This window comes from Saimiri boliviensis, chromosome 2, assembly GCF_048565385.1.
Source record: "Saimiri boliviensis isolate mSaiBol1 chromosome 2, mSaiBol1.pri, whole genome shotgun sequence".
In the NCBI taxonomy this organism is placed as follows: Eukaryota; Metazoa; Chordata; class Mammalia; order Primates; family Cebidae; genus Saimiri; species Saimiri boliviensis.
Window position 1 is genome coordinate 220,032,569 of NC_133450.1, and position 15,618 is coordinate 220,048,186.

Genomic DNA, 15,618 nt, shown 5'->3' on the forward strand with positions numbered 1-15,618 from the left:
CAAGATCACACCATTGCGCTCCAGCCTGGGCAACAAGAGCAAAACTCTGTCTCAAAAAAAAAAAAAAAAAATTACAATTGAGGCCCTGTTTACCACTCCCTGACCCTGTTCCTCTGTCTTCCTCCCTTCCCTGTGGAAGCTGCTATTTATCATTTCCACCAGATCAGAATTAATTCAGTTTAAAGTTGGAGATGGTAGACTGCACATTTGTACCAGCTACTGCTTGCTTGGCTTGGGCTTTTTTTTTTTTTTTTTTTTTGCACAGCTGTTTTTTGCCTTTTCAGATTAAATGTCTTTAGGAATTGGGAAAAACGAGCTTTTAGTATAAATTGCCTGTAATTTTCATTTCTATTTCTAAAAGAGTCCACAATATATCAGTCTGAGATTATGTTAAGCTTTGAATTATAACAAATTCTTCTTCTCTGACTGGGATTTGGGCTGTTGCTCTTGGGTTGATTGGAAGATGGTGCCAGGCCTATGAGTTACTATGGCCATTTGTTGGAATCCTGTTTTGCTGCTCAATAGAACTGCTATCCTAAAGATGCCATTAATAATGAAATTACAAATGAACTAATTCATAAAGGCATAAATACCTGTAAAAATGAAGGAATGATTATTGTTAACATTGGTCAAAACCCAGATGGATGGGAGGAAGGGATCTCCCGACTGTCCATCCTGGTGACTGCCATTGTGCTAAGTCACAAACAGCACATCTCAGAACTATTTATGCTTTGATGATAAAGTTAACTGTAACCCCTTTTGTTATCCTAAGGGCTCTGTGAATTTCAAGTTTGGGGTTCTTTTTGCCAAAGATGGGCAGCTCACTGACGATGAGATGTTCAGCAATGGTGAGTGATCTCCTCCCACTCTCTGCTGCCAGAGACCCTGTCCTGCCTTGTTGCATTCTTACCAGTTGGAGCTGAACTTATCTGTTGAGTTGGAGTCTTTAATATGAGGAGACAGTTTTATACCATTTCAGGGTGAATTTTGTAGGGTTGTTGTTTTGTTCATTTGGCAAATATTTATTGACCACCTCGTTAGTACCCAGTCACCGTTTTGGGCACTGGAGAGACAGAAGAGCATATGGGATTTGGAGAATTTGGTTCTACATGGTCCCAAGAGCAGTGGAAGATTTTTCTGTGATTTTTTATGAGAGGGAGAATTATAAAATGGTGTCATCTTCCTAGTATTTAGCACTTTTCATGTTAAATACCGACTTATTCTGAATATAAGCAGTAATAACATTTTCATTTTGCAATATTAAACACCTGTGGTCCCAGTCTGGCAGTAGTAAGCTGGGTTCATCTGGTTCCATAGTTTTCCTTTCCTTGGAATCCTGAAAATTGTGGGACTTCCTCATGGTCCTCAAGAAGGAAATGTGACTTACCCATGCCGTATACCATGCATATATCGGCAGAGCCTAGTTAATTTTACAGTGATTCTGGTGCATAGTTAGAAAATCAGGACTTGATGCCCATACTTTCTTCATACTCTACCTCTTCCTGCAGAAATTGGAAGCGAGGCTTTTCAAAAATTTTTAAATCTCCTGGGTGACACAATCACTCTAAAGGGCTGGACGGGCTACCGTGGCGGTCTGGATACCAAAAGTAAGCCTGCCTCTTGATCTGTTCTGTTGTGATTTGTGTAACTTTTGTAAGTCAGCCTGATCTGTGTCTGAACTTATACCTAAGATGGGGGAAGGGATGGACAAGAGACGACTGGAGGGAGGTGAGCATCACACCCCGTTCAGCATGAAGTCATGGACCTGTTTGGCACTTCCATTGAGCTTTGTAAAACTAGATCAGCCCTCACAGCCCTGGACAGTGTCAGAAGTCCTGGTCTGCCAATAAATATTACTGGCTCAGCAGTATCTGTGTGCCAGGACTCTGCTGGGCTCTGGGAATATCAAAGTGGATAAACCAACATGGGGTCCTCCTTTCTAGGAATCTACAAGGGACAGCACAGATGTTATGCAGATAATTATCAAATGGTTTAGCACTAAGTACTGAGGGCAATTAAGAAGAAAAAGTACAGAATGCTATGGGACATTTTGCCTAACCTGGAGGATTAGGGAAGGCTTCCCTGAAATTTTTTGAGACCAGAGGGAGGGGTGAGTAGGAGTTAATTAGAGGGTCTCAAGGGGAGAAGAGAATTCCAAGCAAAGAGAACATCTGTGAAGTCCTTGAGGTAGAAAAGAACATGTTGTATTCTAGAAACTAAGAGAATTTGTTTATGGCTGGGGGGAATAAGGCACTCAGAATGATGCAATATGTCCTGGAGTAGGAGAGCAGGCCTGACCCTGCAGGGAGTTTGATGTTTTATTAATAAGTCTGGATTTTATTCTCTGTCAATAAGGGTTTTCAAGTAGGGGAGTGGTGAGATTAGATCTGTACCTTTGAGCAGACAGGGAAGGCAGAGGAGAAGCCTGCTCTCAAAGGCTGTTGCAACAGTCCAAACAGAGATAGGGTTGCCTTGGGAGAGGGCTGCAGGTCAGAAGGGAGACAGGGGGACTAATTCAAGAGCCATTTTCATGGTAGAATTGGCAAGTGGAGGATGAAAGAGGAGAGAGTAGTCAAAGACACTTCAGGATTTCTGCCTGGGTAGCTGGGTGAGAATGGCACCAGTAGTGAGATTGGAAACACCTGAAAGGAAGCATTTTGGGGATGGGGGCCTGCGTAGGGGAAGATAGATAAGATTACAAGCTTAGGTTTGGAAGCACGTTCACCATCTCATTTTTGTGTAGCATTGCTAGCTTTTCCCCTTGTTTCTGGGTGTTTTTTTTGTTTTTGTTTTTGTTTTTTTTTTGCTTTATTTGATCTTCACAGTTGGTCCTTGAGGTAAGTCAGGCAGGGAATGTGAGGCTCTTTTGGCTTAATAGTGAGCAAGTCCATGTACCCTCACCCCCTGGGAGCCTCATTTTCCCACCACAGCATCACAGATGCTGAATTCGGAAGAGCTAAATGTACCTTAACTGACAGATGCAGGAATGAAGCCCCAGTTGTGAGGCTCCAGCTTCACTGAACACACAAAGTGCATGTGGTGAGTTCTTCAATGCCTGACACTCATACCCTCACTGGCAACCCTCAGCCTCTCCATTAGGTCATAACCACCATCCACTGAGCCCTTAATACAGCCAGGCATTCTGCTAAGCATTTTGCAAATATAGTCTCATTGAGTCTCCCCAATATCCCTAGGAGTTACATGTGATTTTTATCCTTGTTTTCAAATTAAGGAACTGAGGCTTAGAGAGAAGTAACTTGTCAAAAGCCACATAGCCAATGACAGCTTGAATACAAGTCAGCGTAATTGTAAAGCCTGTACTTTTAATCACAATACAGTTCTGTCACAGATGCCACTTCCTTTTGGTTTAGGGACATACTTGTGTTATCTTGTATTAATTTAATTCTGTACTGACCACTGCAACTGTAGGGCAAGGAAGTGCAATACTCTCTTCTTTACTCTGGACTTCTTATGACCTCCTCCATTCTGAGGCAAGGAATGAGTCAGATAGCAAGTGAACTTAGGGGGAGAGGAAGAGGCCTTTCCATGTGGGGGGTTGCATCAAGTGGAGGGTTGTTGCTTGCTTCCGTGCAAGTGGATAATCCAGACTGATCTTTGAGAATGTCCTGTGTGCTGTATTTTCCTAGTCTGCAAATGAAAACACTTTCCTTATGGCTCTGGAATTCTCTGTGCTCACTAAATGCATGTTTATATTTTGCAGATGATACCACAGGGATACATTCAGTTTATACTGTGTACCAAGGGCATGAGATCATGTTTCATGTTTCCACCATGTTGCCATATTCCAAAGAGAACAAGCAGCAGGTACATGTGAACATACAAACCATCTAGTGATGTGAATGTGGAGAGGGCACCATTATGATTCCATAGAAGTAGAGGCTATGTCAGTTAGCATATGAGCTGAACTGGACCCACCAGTTTAGGGATGCTTTTGGCAGTCTGTTTTGAAACTTTCAAAAAATCTTAAGAAGAGCTGTTCTCACTGGTGCTGTCAGCTTAGAGAAATAAGGGATCAGAGATGATAATGTGCATGCATGTTTATGTGTAAACATGTATAGGTATTTGTATGTGCACGTGTGGTTTCATACTCTTTTTTTCTCTTTTTTTTTTTAATATCTTTGATTTACACATTCTCCTATCTAACATGGACTCTTGAGAGACTATTTTATATAGATACTACCTTTTTCTCTGTGACATCTCTAAGTATGCCTTGTGTTTTGTCAAAATGAGACTGTCCAAGACATAGCATAAGTTGGGTCCTACGTGATGGTTGACAAGTATTGTTTTCAGGTCACTGCAGGAAGTTAACACTGAATGTCTACCTGGGCTGTGCCAGGCTGGGAAAAAATCTCTAACTAAGATACTCCTCACCCACCCCAGAGCTTGATCACTGAGACAGGAACAGAGGAAATGGGTTGGAGAGCAAGGGCCTAGGCTGGCAAAACATGGGAGGCTGAAGTCTAAGATGTCTGAAGTTCAGGGCTCTGTCATAGTGACTGTGATTTGTTGTATTGGATTATGTTTTTTAACTCTGTGAATGTGCCATGTTTGAGAGTCTTTCTCAGTGATGTTATTTATGCTTACTACAGGTGGAAAGGAAACGCCACATTGGAAACGATATTGTCACCATTGTGTTCCAAGAAGGAGAGGAATCTTCTCCTGCCTTTAAGCCTTCCATGATCCGCTCCCACTTTACACGTATCCTGGGCCTTTGTAAATGCTCCAGCATGGCGAGCTGTGCTTCAGCCTCATTAGACTTCCATGATCCTTAAACCAAATCTTGTCGTGGACTTGTTTTGTAATTCTAGATTTAGACCCACTTTTTGGGAATTTTTCCTAAGCATTGTATGTAGTTCCCTCTTCCTCTCTCCTTCTATTTCAGTAGTAGATGGATTAATTCCCAAAGAATTCTTGACTCCTGAAATATGGTTCTTTTCCTCTGGTAGTCTATAAAATGAGGGAAACTTTCTGCCATCCTTTAGTCATAAACAGTGTAGAAGAATTATAGGTAGTGAATCATCTGAGAAATTTGCTTTAGGCATAAAAACTTGTAAGTTAAGATAAAAGGCCAAAATAATTTTCCTTGTTGATTTAAGCCCTGGCAATAGCTAGCTGCTGCATTACCATCTCTTGAAATTTGAGAAATGATGGAATTAATAGTATTTTTATCTGATTCCTCTAATCCCTGTTCAGCTCATATTGCTGGTAAAGTCCAGCAATAGGGCTGAAGTTCCTATGGTGTCTGAGCTCAGTTCTACCAAACAGGCATGGGCCGTGAACTTGGCCCGCCGAGCAGACTCACTGGCCACTCAGTTGTGGCCCTGGTGCTCTGAGTCCCAAGCCATGACAGCATAACCCAAAGTTGATGGCTCTACTGGTTGTACATGATAAGCAAAAGGCAACAAATCAGCATTTTCAGAATAAATTCTACTTGAGTTACTCATTTCCCTGGAGGCTCCAAGTAAACATGTTTGGAGACAGGCCCACTATGACTCATTGCATCTGGAGACTTGGACTTGTTCCCTGTAACATAAAAATAGAGGATGAAAGTAAATGTTTGAACGTTAACAATTTCCAAACTTTCTTCCATGAGGCTGGGAAGAAAACGATATGTACTTGCACCTTGGTTAGAATTTTCTCCTCTTTTCATCCCTGCTTTCTGAGTAAAAGCCCCCGCTGTCCCCTGGGATTTAGGACTAATATTTCCCCTTTCTAGAGGTGGTTCTTCTTGTATAACAGAAGACTTCTCCAACTTTATAGCAGAAGTGGCAGTCAGGTGACTGTTCAGGTGATTGAGAGGTAGTCGTTTTTTATAATTTTCCTGAATTATACATTTTAGATTTGTTCCTGAAAAGGGACAAGCAGATCATTAAGGCAGATTCATTCCAGGGAGCCTAGGAATGGAGACACTAAGGGATGGATGGCTTCATAGTCTTAGTTAAGACAGAGGGTGGGAGATAGTGGGTGGAGGTGGGAGGGGAGGAAGAAGAGTAGGAGAAAGGAAGAAGCTGGATGGATTCTTTCCAGCTATTTTAGACTCCGCAAACTCCAGCACAAGCTAAGTAGATTCTATCAGAATCTGCCACCAGCTATGACAGGCTTGTTTTGTTTTGTCTACCAAACCCAAAACAAGAGAAAGGGAAGGTGTTCAGCGAAACATTTAAATTGCTTTCCCTTTCCAAACGTGTGAGATGAAATGTATTACTAATTTCCTATTGGGATCCTGTTTGTATTTCCAGGCCGGGGAACTGTTCTTTTTGCTTTGCTGACTGCTTAGTTGTTTAATAGCTATATTTCTGTTGCTTTTGTGACAGCTTTGGAAATTTAACACTTTCCCCCAAAGGAGGCACACACAAACATTGAACCTACTCATGGTGCTATCACATAAGGCTCCCTGGACTGTCACTTGGAAAGAAGTATGGGTTCTGTCCCAACCTAAGAGTGATAGGTGCCCTAACCACAGAAGCAATGGTTGAGAATGACTCTGCACAAGGGATTTTTGGAGCACAAGCTGTCAGTTGTGAGCATCAGTGTTGTGATTAGTTCCCTTAACCATCACCACAGATATTTTTGCCTTAGTGAGGTATGATCAACAAAATGACAATTACAGGTAGGTAATGACTTTGTCTCAATTGCTTGTTCTTATTCTCATGCTTGTTAACTTAGCATTGATTTTTTATAAGACTCTTGATATATGTATTTCTTGATTGATTTAATATGAGTGCTCACCTTATAAAACTTTCTTCAAGGCCACCATCTCCTTAGGAAACATTTACTCCATCCAGTGTTGTTCCATGCAGGGGACCCAGGGGTCAGGGTTAGTGTGATATTTTATCATACTTTACCATGGGAACCAGTTTGATATATTTGCTCTTCTATCCTCTTTCCTAGTCTGCATTCTTCTCTGCTTGTCTTTCTGTTCTCAGATATTAATCTGTTAAAAGGTATTGTATTATGTTGTAAAAAGAACCTGAACTTTGAGCCAAATAGATTTGGGTTTGAATCCCAGCTCTATAATTTATTTGAGGCTTCGAAAAAAATATTTTATCTTCTTGGAGCCTCAAGCCTTCTGTGTAGAGTGAAGGTAATGACACTACCCTGGCAGGTGTAGTGAGAATCAGAGGCAATGCTGTATCTTAAAATACCATGTACACTGCTTGGTATGTGGCAGGTGGCCATTGCTATTCTTCCTGGGTGCGTGGCTTGATGGATTGGACCATGAAGGATTCAGGAAGATTTGGTCTTTGCCCTCAAAGCACATTGACTAAGCTGGAGGGGAAAGCAAGTTGGTGGCCTTGGCTCTGGCAGACCAGAGACGTCACTCCTACCATGGAACAGATATTCCTGACACATTCCATATGTGACTGGGCAAATGGAAGGACAGAATAGTGGTATATTCGTTCATTTTCACATTGCTTATAAAAACATGCCTGAGACTGGGAAGAAAAAGAGGTTTAATTGGACTTACATTTCCACATGGCTGGGAAGGCCTCAGAATCTTGGTGGGAGGCAAAAGGCATTTCTTACGTGGCAGCAGCAAGACAGAATGAGGAGGAAGGAAAAATGGAAACCCCTGGTAAACCCTCAGATCTCATGAGACTTATCCACTATAAGAGCATAAGCATGGGAAAGACCACCCCCTTGATTCAATTACCTCCCCCTGGGTTCCACCTATGATCTTGTGGGAATTCCGGGAGATACCATTCAAATAGAGATTTGCGTAGGAACACAGCCAAGCCATATTAAGTGGTGATCTTTGAAAAAAAAAAAAAAAAACTAATTCTGTAATACTCTTTACATAGGCTGAAAATATTTTCAGAAGAGAGTGTACCACTCTTTGGCCCTCCCTTGCCAACTCCACCAGTGTTTACAGACCACCAGGAATTCAGGGACTTTTTGCTAGTAAAATGTAAGTTTCTGTTTTGAAACGATTTTACAACTTGTTCCATGTCAGAATATATTTCTTCAGATTCTCCCAGGATGCTGAATAAGAAAATGTGATTGTTTAAGCATTAATGCACTGCATGACATATGTTTAGTATTCTGGCCGTGTTGTGCACGTTTTCTCCTATGTTTTCTTCCCCACCTTCCACATGCCACCTGCCTTGAAGCTTCTCTACACTCACCCACTCAGGACCCTGGGGCCTCAAATTCACCCTTCTGCCCTGTGTTCTGATAGAGCCATTGCTGAATCTCTGCTTATATATGTATCTGTGTCTGTGTTAGAGTGTGGGTTGTAGGTGAGGGAAAGAGTGGTTGTGGATATATGCTTAGGGTTAGGGAGAGTTGTTGGGGAATGTGTGTGCACACTTGTGAGAGTATATATATGCACCCATGTACATGTATAAGAGAGAGACAAAATGAGAACACAATGTGTGTAGACCCTGACTGCCAGGCATTACTTGCTGGTGAGCACATATTTTCACTCTACTGGTTATACCCAAATACCTGACTCTCAGCCCACATCTACTGAAGCACAAGAGCTCTGTGCATGCCTCCCCAGGGCACCCCTGGGAATTATATCTGGAAGTCCCATGGTGGGACTGTGTCATTGGTGATCAGATACAAGTTACTCGGGTTCATCCACTGTAGCTTGCCAGCGCCACACCCTGGCAGGGCTGCTCGGTCTATGCCTTCCGTGGAGATACTGCTTTGCAACCTCCTGCCAGGCATGCTAGGCGTTGCAGCTGCTTTACTGTCTGCCTCTTGTCCCCACCCCAACCCCTCCCCACTTCAGTCTTTGCCTAAGTCTGTTACTGTTGCCATGCAGCTTTGAGACATCTGGAATGCCCCTCTCTTCTCTCTGTCCATCCTGGTCACCTGGCCTCAAGGTAGCATTGACTGAGTCCAAAGCCTCACTGAGTCCTTAATGGACAAAAGTTCCCCAGTTTCCAATCTTAATCCTACTCCAGTATTGTCCCAAACCAGTCCCTCAGGCCAGGGCAAGGGACAGGCACATGTTGTCTCTCCTCTATCTTCCTATCTCCCCAGTCACTCCTTCACAGCCCAGAACATGATTCCTCCTACACAAAAACAGATAGTGCCAAGCATGACTGTCAGTTCCAGTCACCAGAAACATCCCAGTCCTGGCCAGGCTATTTGATAGCCTCTCTTCTATGGAAAACTCCTCCCTTCCCTTATAAAGACCTCTGCGTGATTCCAGAGCTTTCTCCTGGATAACAGAGACAAAAAAGGCGCCTTTGCTGAGACTCCCTCTGCTTTCCAGCTGGGCTACAAGCATTGTTACCTCCCATACTCCAACCTATACCAGGGTCCGTGGGTGATGTCTCCCTCAACACATTAGAGCAGGCGTCCCAAAACTTTTTACACAGGGAGCCAGTTCACTGTCCCTCAGACCATTGGAGGGCCACCACATACTGTGTTCCTCTCACTGACCACCAATGAAAGAGGTGCCCCTTCCTGAAGTGCAGCAGGGGGCTGGATAAATGGCCTCAGGGGGCTGCATGCGGCCCGCGGGCCATAGTTTGGGGACACCTGCGTTAGAGGCAGCAGACACTGCAAACCATGTGCAACAGATGATAATTTTGTCTTTCCCTTTTCAGTGTTTATACTCCTTATTTCAAATGCCAGAACAAGGTCCCCAATTCTGGTGCCTGTAGACTCAGGCAGGAAGCATGAGCAAGTGAGGTGGGCTGAGCGGAGGACAGTCAGGAGTGCTGGGAGTTGTGACACATTGGAGAGTTTATGTTCACTCCAGCCAGCTGAGGCCTTTCAGAGCATGCTCCATGGCCAGGGTTGCCATGGAGGTTTTCAAATTAACCCCGAAAGCTGAAATTGTATGTGACATTATCCAAGTCTTAAAACTGTAGGGTCCATGTGTTCAAGTCCAGAGGATCAGGTAGAGAGCAAGAAACAGATCTGAAACAGAGTTAGCAACAGAGTAGGTATAGCTGCTGGAAGCAGAAAGGGTCTTGGCAGCATGGGGCTCAGGAGGAGAGCATTTTCTTTAGGGGGCCTGTGGCAGGGAAGGGGTCACAAAGGACCTATAACCACCAATTAGAGATGATGCAGCTGCAGTATGGACCCAGCTTATAAGTGGAGCCAGTCAGCAGAGGGACTTTCATCACCATTGTCAAAGACAATGGTGAAATGAAACAAAGGGCTAGGTTGATTTGACATTGAAGATTTGAAAGTAGAAATAGCAGAATAGTGCAGGCTTAAGGTGATGGAGAGGGTGTGTTGAAGAGATGGAGTGTGGGGCCAGAAAGGATTACTGAAAGGACATGTAGCAGTCGGGCGATCAGAGGCTCTTGGAATTCCACAGTGGATTTAGCAGTGAGGTTGAAAACTCTGAGATGACAGAAAATGGTATTTCAACAAAAATCTTGACCTTTTCCCTTTTTCAGCCAAAACAAGACTTTAAAATGGATTGTTCTAAGATATTAAGCAGAAAAAAAAACTCAAACAAAAAAATTCCCAGTCACAGAAATAAAGAAAAAAACAGATATGCATAGTTTAAATTCTTGTGTGTGTGGCAAGAGATACCTTGTAATTCCCTTTTTAACTTGATTTATTTTAGTAATTAATGGCGAAAAAGCCACTTTGGAAACCCCAACATTTGCCCAGAAACGTCGGCGTACCCTGGATATGTTGATAAGATCCTTACACCAGGATTTGATGCCGGATTTGCATAAGGTAACTCTGGGTCCACAGTCTTCTTTCCTTCTTGTGGGGTCTAAGTTGAGAACACAAGTCCTCAACTCGGCAATGAGGCCCTGGTGAGAAAAGCATAGGAGGTGCCTTGATCCTTGCTGTCAGGACTGTGCTGTGGCTACCATGGGGCGACAGTCTCTCATTGTGACACAAGAAGGAAGGACACTGGTTTCCATATACAGGAACATGATTTCCAGAAAGCCAGGGCCTATGGAAATCAAGGTGTGAATGAGGGGCAGGGAGGTTGGGTGTCAATCAGCAATCTCTAAAACATTGATGAGTGCTTTTTGAGGTGGCTGTTCTTGGTGATGCTACTCAGCATTGCCAGTCCCATGAGCTGATGGGTAGGTGAAAGTGGGATTGTAGAAAGAGATAGGGTGCGCTTTTTTTGGAGATTTATTGGCCAGCTCCATATTCAGGTACTGAAACAAACATTCCCATTTACTGAAGATCCAGACACTTCATAGGTCAGAGGCATATCCATGCTGATAGACCCAGCATCTTCCTATCACTTCCAGAGGCACACGTGCTCTTTAGAGGCCTCCTGACTCAGTGTTAGTTCATCAATGACAGGGACTCATTAATGCAGAGTAAAATCATCATTGTTTAAAACATTCCTCTATCTAACAAGGAAGCACAGAGCAAGCGCATTCATAAACTCCAGGAAAAGGAATTGCTAATGATATGTGTACATAAATTTTGCATCAGGCTTCAGGTGCTCTCCCAGGTGAGATACAGAATATCAAAATGAGCTAGTGTTCCTTGATCCTTCCCCTTTGGCTCAGTGACTAGCACCATTTTATAGGCACCCCTTGACTTCTGCCTGGTCAGTATACCCCAACTACTCATAGAGATTGGGCCAGGCTAACTCCAGGACCCTAAAGAGCAAACCATTATTGGCAATCTCTCAATTCCCTAAGGTCAGGGAAGATACAGAGAGGGTACCAAGGTGAGTAATGATGTCCTTCAGGTCCCAGCTGAAGCATCACTGCCTGAGCCAGGCTTCCCCAGCCCCCCAGTTGAAGCCAGGTTTGTTAAATGTTCTCATATACTTGCCACACTTCCCCTTCATAGCAGTGATCACATGTGCTAAACATGGCATTGCTTAATCTCTGACCCCGGTAGACTTTGTGCTTCACAAAGACAGAGACTATGTCTATCACATTCCCAAAATCTGGCAGAGGACTAGGTGCTCAGTTGGTACTTGCTGATTGAATGAATGTACCCAATTCAGTGACTATGGTTTTAAAGAGAACTAATGTAACTAAGTATGCACTAGGCGCTGTGCAAAGTACATTACATGCATTACCTCATTTAAACCTCATCACACACCTAGGAGACAGGTATTAACCACACAAAGACACTGAGATTCAGAAATTAACTAGTTTGCTCAAGGCAACCCACAGGGCCACAGATGTGCACACCTCTAGGGACACTATTCTCATAGATTTCAGTTTGTTGTGTTCCAGGGGGTGCCTCTGTGTAAGATTGGCATCCCAGAGCTGTGCAATGTGGTGGCCTAGGTCACACTTTTAGTAAGTGATGCCGCTGCAGGTCTGCTGATTTCAAAGCCATGTCCTCAGCTCTCACACGTTGCTGGTTCTCCACCTAGTGACTCTGAATCTAGCATCTACCATGGACCTGGTACACTGCAGGGGCTCCATCAATGCTTAATGAGTGAATGAAATGGAAGGTAGGAATAGGACCATTTGGATAGTTTTGTAAATAAGAGAAGCCAAAAGGTGAGACTTAACAACGATTTGTGGAATTCATAACTTGTTTTTCTTTTTTAGAACATGCTTAATAGACGATCTTTTAGTGATGTCTTACCAGAGTCGCCCAAGTCAGCACGGAAGAAAGAGGAGGCCCGCCAGGCAGAGTTTGTTAGAATAGGGCAGGTGGGTTTTATTCTGAAACCTTTTCTGCAAGACATGTGGTTTTGAGTTCCATCCTAACCAGATGGCCCACGTGCAAAGACTTTGTTTGCCTGCTGCTGTAGGAGCTCTGTAATTTCTCTTAGGATTGTTGTGGCAAACATGAGTGAGATTTTTGAGAACCGAGTAGGTGCACTTCTCTACAGGCATCACTGAGAGAGCAGCACTCTGCAGAGGTAGGAATGCTACTGCCTCAAGCCACAGGGCCCAGCTCTGGGCTCCTCTCTTCCAGAGAGCACAGACCACTTGCCTGCCTCCTAGGAATTTTCTGAAGAATGAGGAGCCAGTTTGGGAAATGCCCCTTGAACCCATCACTGGCAGGAGGAAGCACAGAGTGGCAGTGGCACTCACAGAAGACCTGAATTGCCACCCTGTGACTTGGAAACAGTCATTACAGTTAGGTGGTGCCCAGACATCCCCTTATTCCAGGTGTTGGAGAAAATCACTCTCCCACTGATAAATATGAGTGGTTTGCATATGACACTGGTATTTATCAGTTCCAGGAGGCGACACAGCTGTCTGCCTTGATCCCACGTCACAGCACGGAGAAGTAGGAGTGCCCTCAGCTGCAAATAAGGTTCTGGCTCAAAAGCAGAAAGCTGGGCAAGGCAGGTGGAGAGAGGAAGGCCATGTAATCAAGGGAAGCTTAGAGGCAAAGATAGCTTTTTCCCAAAACAGGTGCATTATTACAAGGTCCTCAAACATTGGCTCTTGTTTAAAGATACCCATACTTTATTCCCAGAGATTTTGATTCATCAAGTTTGAGGAGGGACCTGATAATCTGTATTTTTTCAATGCTCATGGTTTATAAATTACAGTAATGATATATTGATTAATTGAAATGACAGAATGCATTTGGATAATTTGGGTGGGGACATTGTCATTAAGTCTTCACTATATTCAGCTAACTTCATTTCTTGATTAACAAGTCAGTAGCGGAACCCGAAATGTTAGTCAGCAATTACTCCTGTTTTATTAAATTTTTTTCAAAGCACGATTGTTTATCCTGCTGTACTTTTGCCTCCTGATAAACTTTAATAGAGATCTCTGTTCTGTAAGGCACTAAAACTGAAATCCATTGTAAGAGGGGATGCTCCATCAAGCTTGGCAGCTTCAGGGATCTGTAAAAAAGAGGTGAGTTCATGGTACTTTCAATTTGAACTGTGAATTCCCCTTTTCCTTAATGAAAGTATTGAGATTCTTAGATAAAGGTTTGGGAGCAAAAGGAAGAAGAGCATGTCTGCTGCAGAGTCTTCAAGGAAAGCCCTAGATAAAATTGAGTGGCCATTTAGTGAGAGCCTCTGTGTTGTCATCGTATGCACATGCCTTTGGTGCAGAGCTGCTGGACTGACCTGGTCAGGCCGGCCAGGTCCCACAGGACCTCTCGAGCTTTATGTGCATACACATCACCTGGACACCTTAACCAAATGCATGTTCTGATCCAGTGGGTCTGGGGTGAGGCTGAGAGTCTATATGTTTCCAGCAAGCTTGCACATGGTTCCTATGCTGCTGGCCACAGACATGCTTTAAACGGCAAGGCTCTGGGACACTGTTGTTCAAGCTTTAGTGTGTATTGGACTCACCCCCAGAGTTTCTGGTTAAGCAGGTCTGGGGTGGGATCCGAAAGTTTGCATCTCTAATGGCTTCCCAGGTGATGCTGATGCTGTTGGTTAGAGGACCACAGCTGAAAAACCACTGCTTAATCTACAGTTCACTCAGCCAGCCAAAAAATTGTTTGTCTATTTATCTACATCCTGTTCCACTTTCCATGGGGGATAAAACTAGGTGATCATCAAGAATAGAACAGAAAAAAAAAAAAAGGAATAGAACAGAAAAAAATACACAAATTATATTATGAATATGATTTTGTATTATAGAACAGTACCCCATGTACTTAATTATATCTCCATTCAGAATACATAAAAGTTAAATGGGGCAGATTCACAGCACATCACCAGAGAAGTGTCCATTATAAAAGCAAAAGAATTATGAATACATTTACCTTACTGATAAAGATATAGATGATGTGAGCCTGCATGCTTTAAAGTCTAGTTTCGGGAAAATGATGAGCTTAAAATATAATTAACCCTAAAAACCACAACCAACTTCAGACAAGACTACTGGCAAATCATCCTTCCCAAAGGCTGCAGCAGTTCTTAGTGTCTGCTTGTTCCTGTGCACAGTAGGAATTTACTGTTTCCAAGCGTGTTATAGATACCAGATTCCAGTAAGATTTAATAACATTCTTAATAAGAAGTTCTTAGGCTTATATAAAAAAGAGAAGTCTGTGGAACCATAACTTGTTCACCAGGGAACAACAAAGAGCAAGCTTCCATTGTTGAGATCGGTACTTAACCCACCCGTGGGCCACAAGCCACCCTCAGAGAAACTCCATTCCAGAGGGCCTTGTGGGCCACTGTGCAGTTGGCTCTGCAGAGGCTGAAGTCCCCTGCTGTTCCCAAGAGGGTTCTGGGTCCAAAGAACCTGGCTTTGCCCACCTCTTCAGCACTCATCGTTTTATGAGCCATGGTCATGTTCTTAGAGAAAGCCCAGGAAGGGTCTGCACTTAGTAATGAAGGCCTGGAGACCACATTCCCACCCTGTGGAATCCACATGAAGCACCCCCATGGAAGAGAGTCCAGGGCAATGGCAAATATTGTCTGTCCTCAGACCAGAGTAACTGTAGGGCCAGATTTGAGTTTGCTGCTGATACTGTACACCCCAATATTCAACAGTTCCTCAGACCTCACATGGTCACTGGCACCTATGAAAAGCAATGAACACCCTGCATGCACCCGCCCATTAAAATGGGGCCGGGTGCGGTGGTTCATGCCTATAATCCCACCACTTTAGGAGGCCAAGGCAGGAGGACTACTTGAGCCCAGGATTGGAGACCACCCTAGGCAACATGGGAGACCCTATCTCCACAAAAAATCAAAAAAATTAGCTGGGTGTGGTGACTCATGCCTATGGTCCTAACTACTCAGGA

The 15,618-nt window shown here is 43.6% G+C and overlaps 1 protein-coding gene across 3 annotated transcripts in view; it reads left to right on the top strand.

Moving 5' to 3' along the window:
* Window positions 1-15,618, top strand: part of GARNL3 (GTPase activating Rap/RanGAP domain like 3) — a 180,989-nt gene that overhangs the window by 115,166 nt on the left and 50,205 nt on the right. For 2 of the 3 annotated variants that reach the window (XM_039475090.2, XM_074395366.1), the window contains 9 exons: window positions 773-848; window positions 1,509-1,607; window positions 3,722-3,825; window positions 4,611-4,719; window positions 6,586-6,631; window positions 7,824-7,930; window positions 10,562-10,677; window positions 12,489-12,593; window positions 13,689-13,763. In XM_039475090.2, the coding sequence (XP_039331024.1) occupies window positions 773-848; window positions 1,509-1,607; window positions 3,722-3,825; window positions 4,611-4,719; window positions 6,586-6,631; window positions 7,824-7,930; window positions 10,562-10,677; window positions 12,489-12,593; window positions 13,689-13,763 (837 nt within the window). The remainder of the gene's footprint in view (window positions 1-772; window positions 849-1,508; window positions 1,608-3,721; window positions 3,826-4,610; window positions 4,720-6,585; window positions 6,632-7,823; window positions 7,931-10,561; window positions 10,678-12,488; window positions 12,594-13,688; window positions 13,764-15,618) is intronic. The other variant, XM_074395365.1, reaches the window with a different exon arrangement.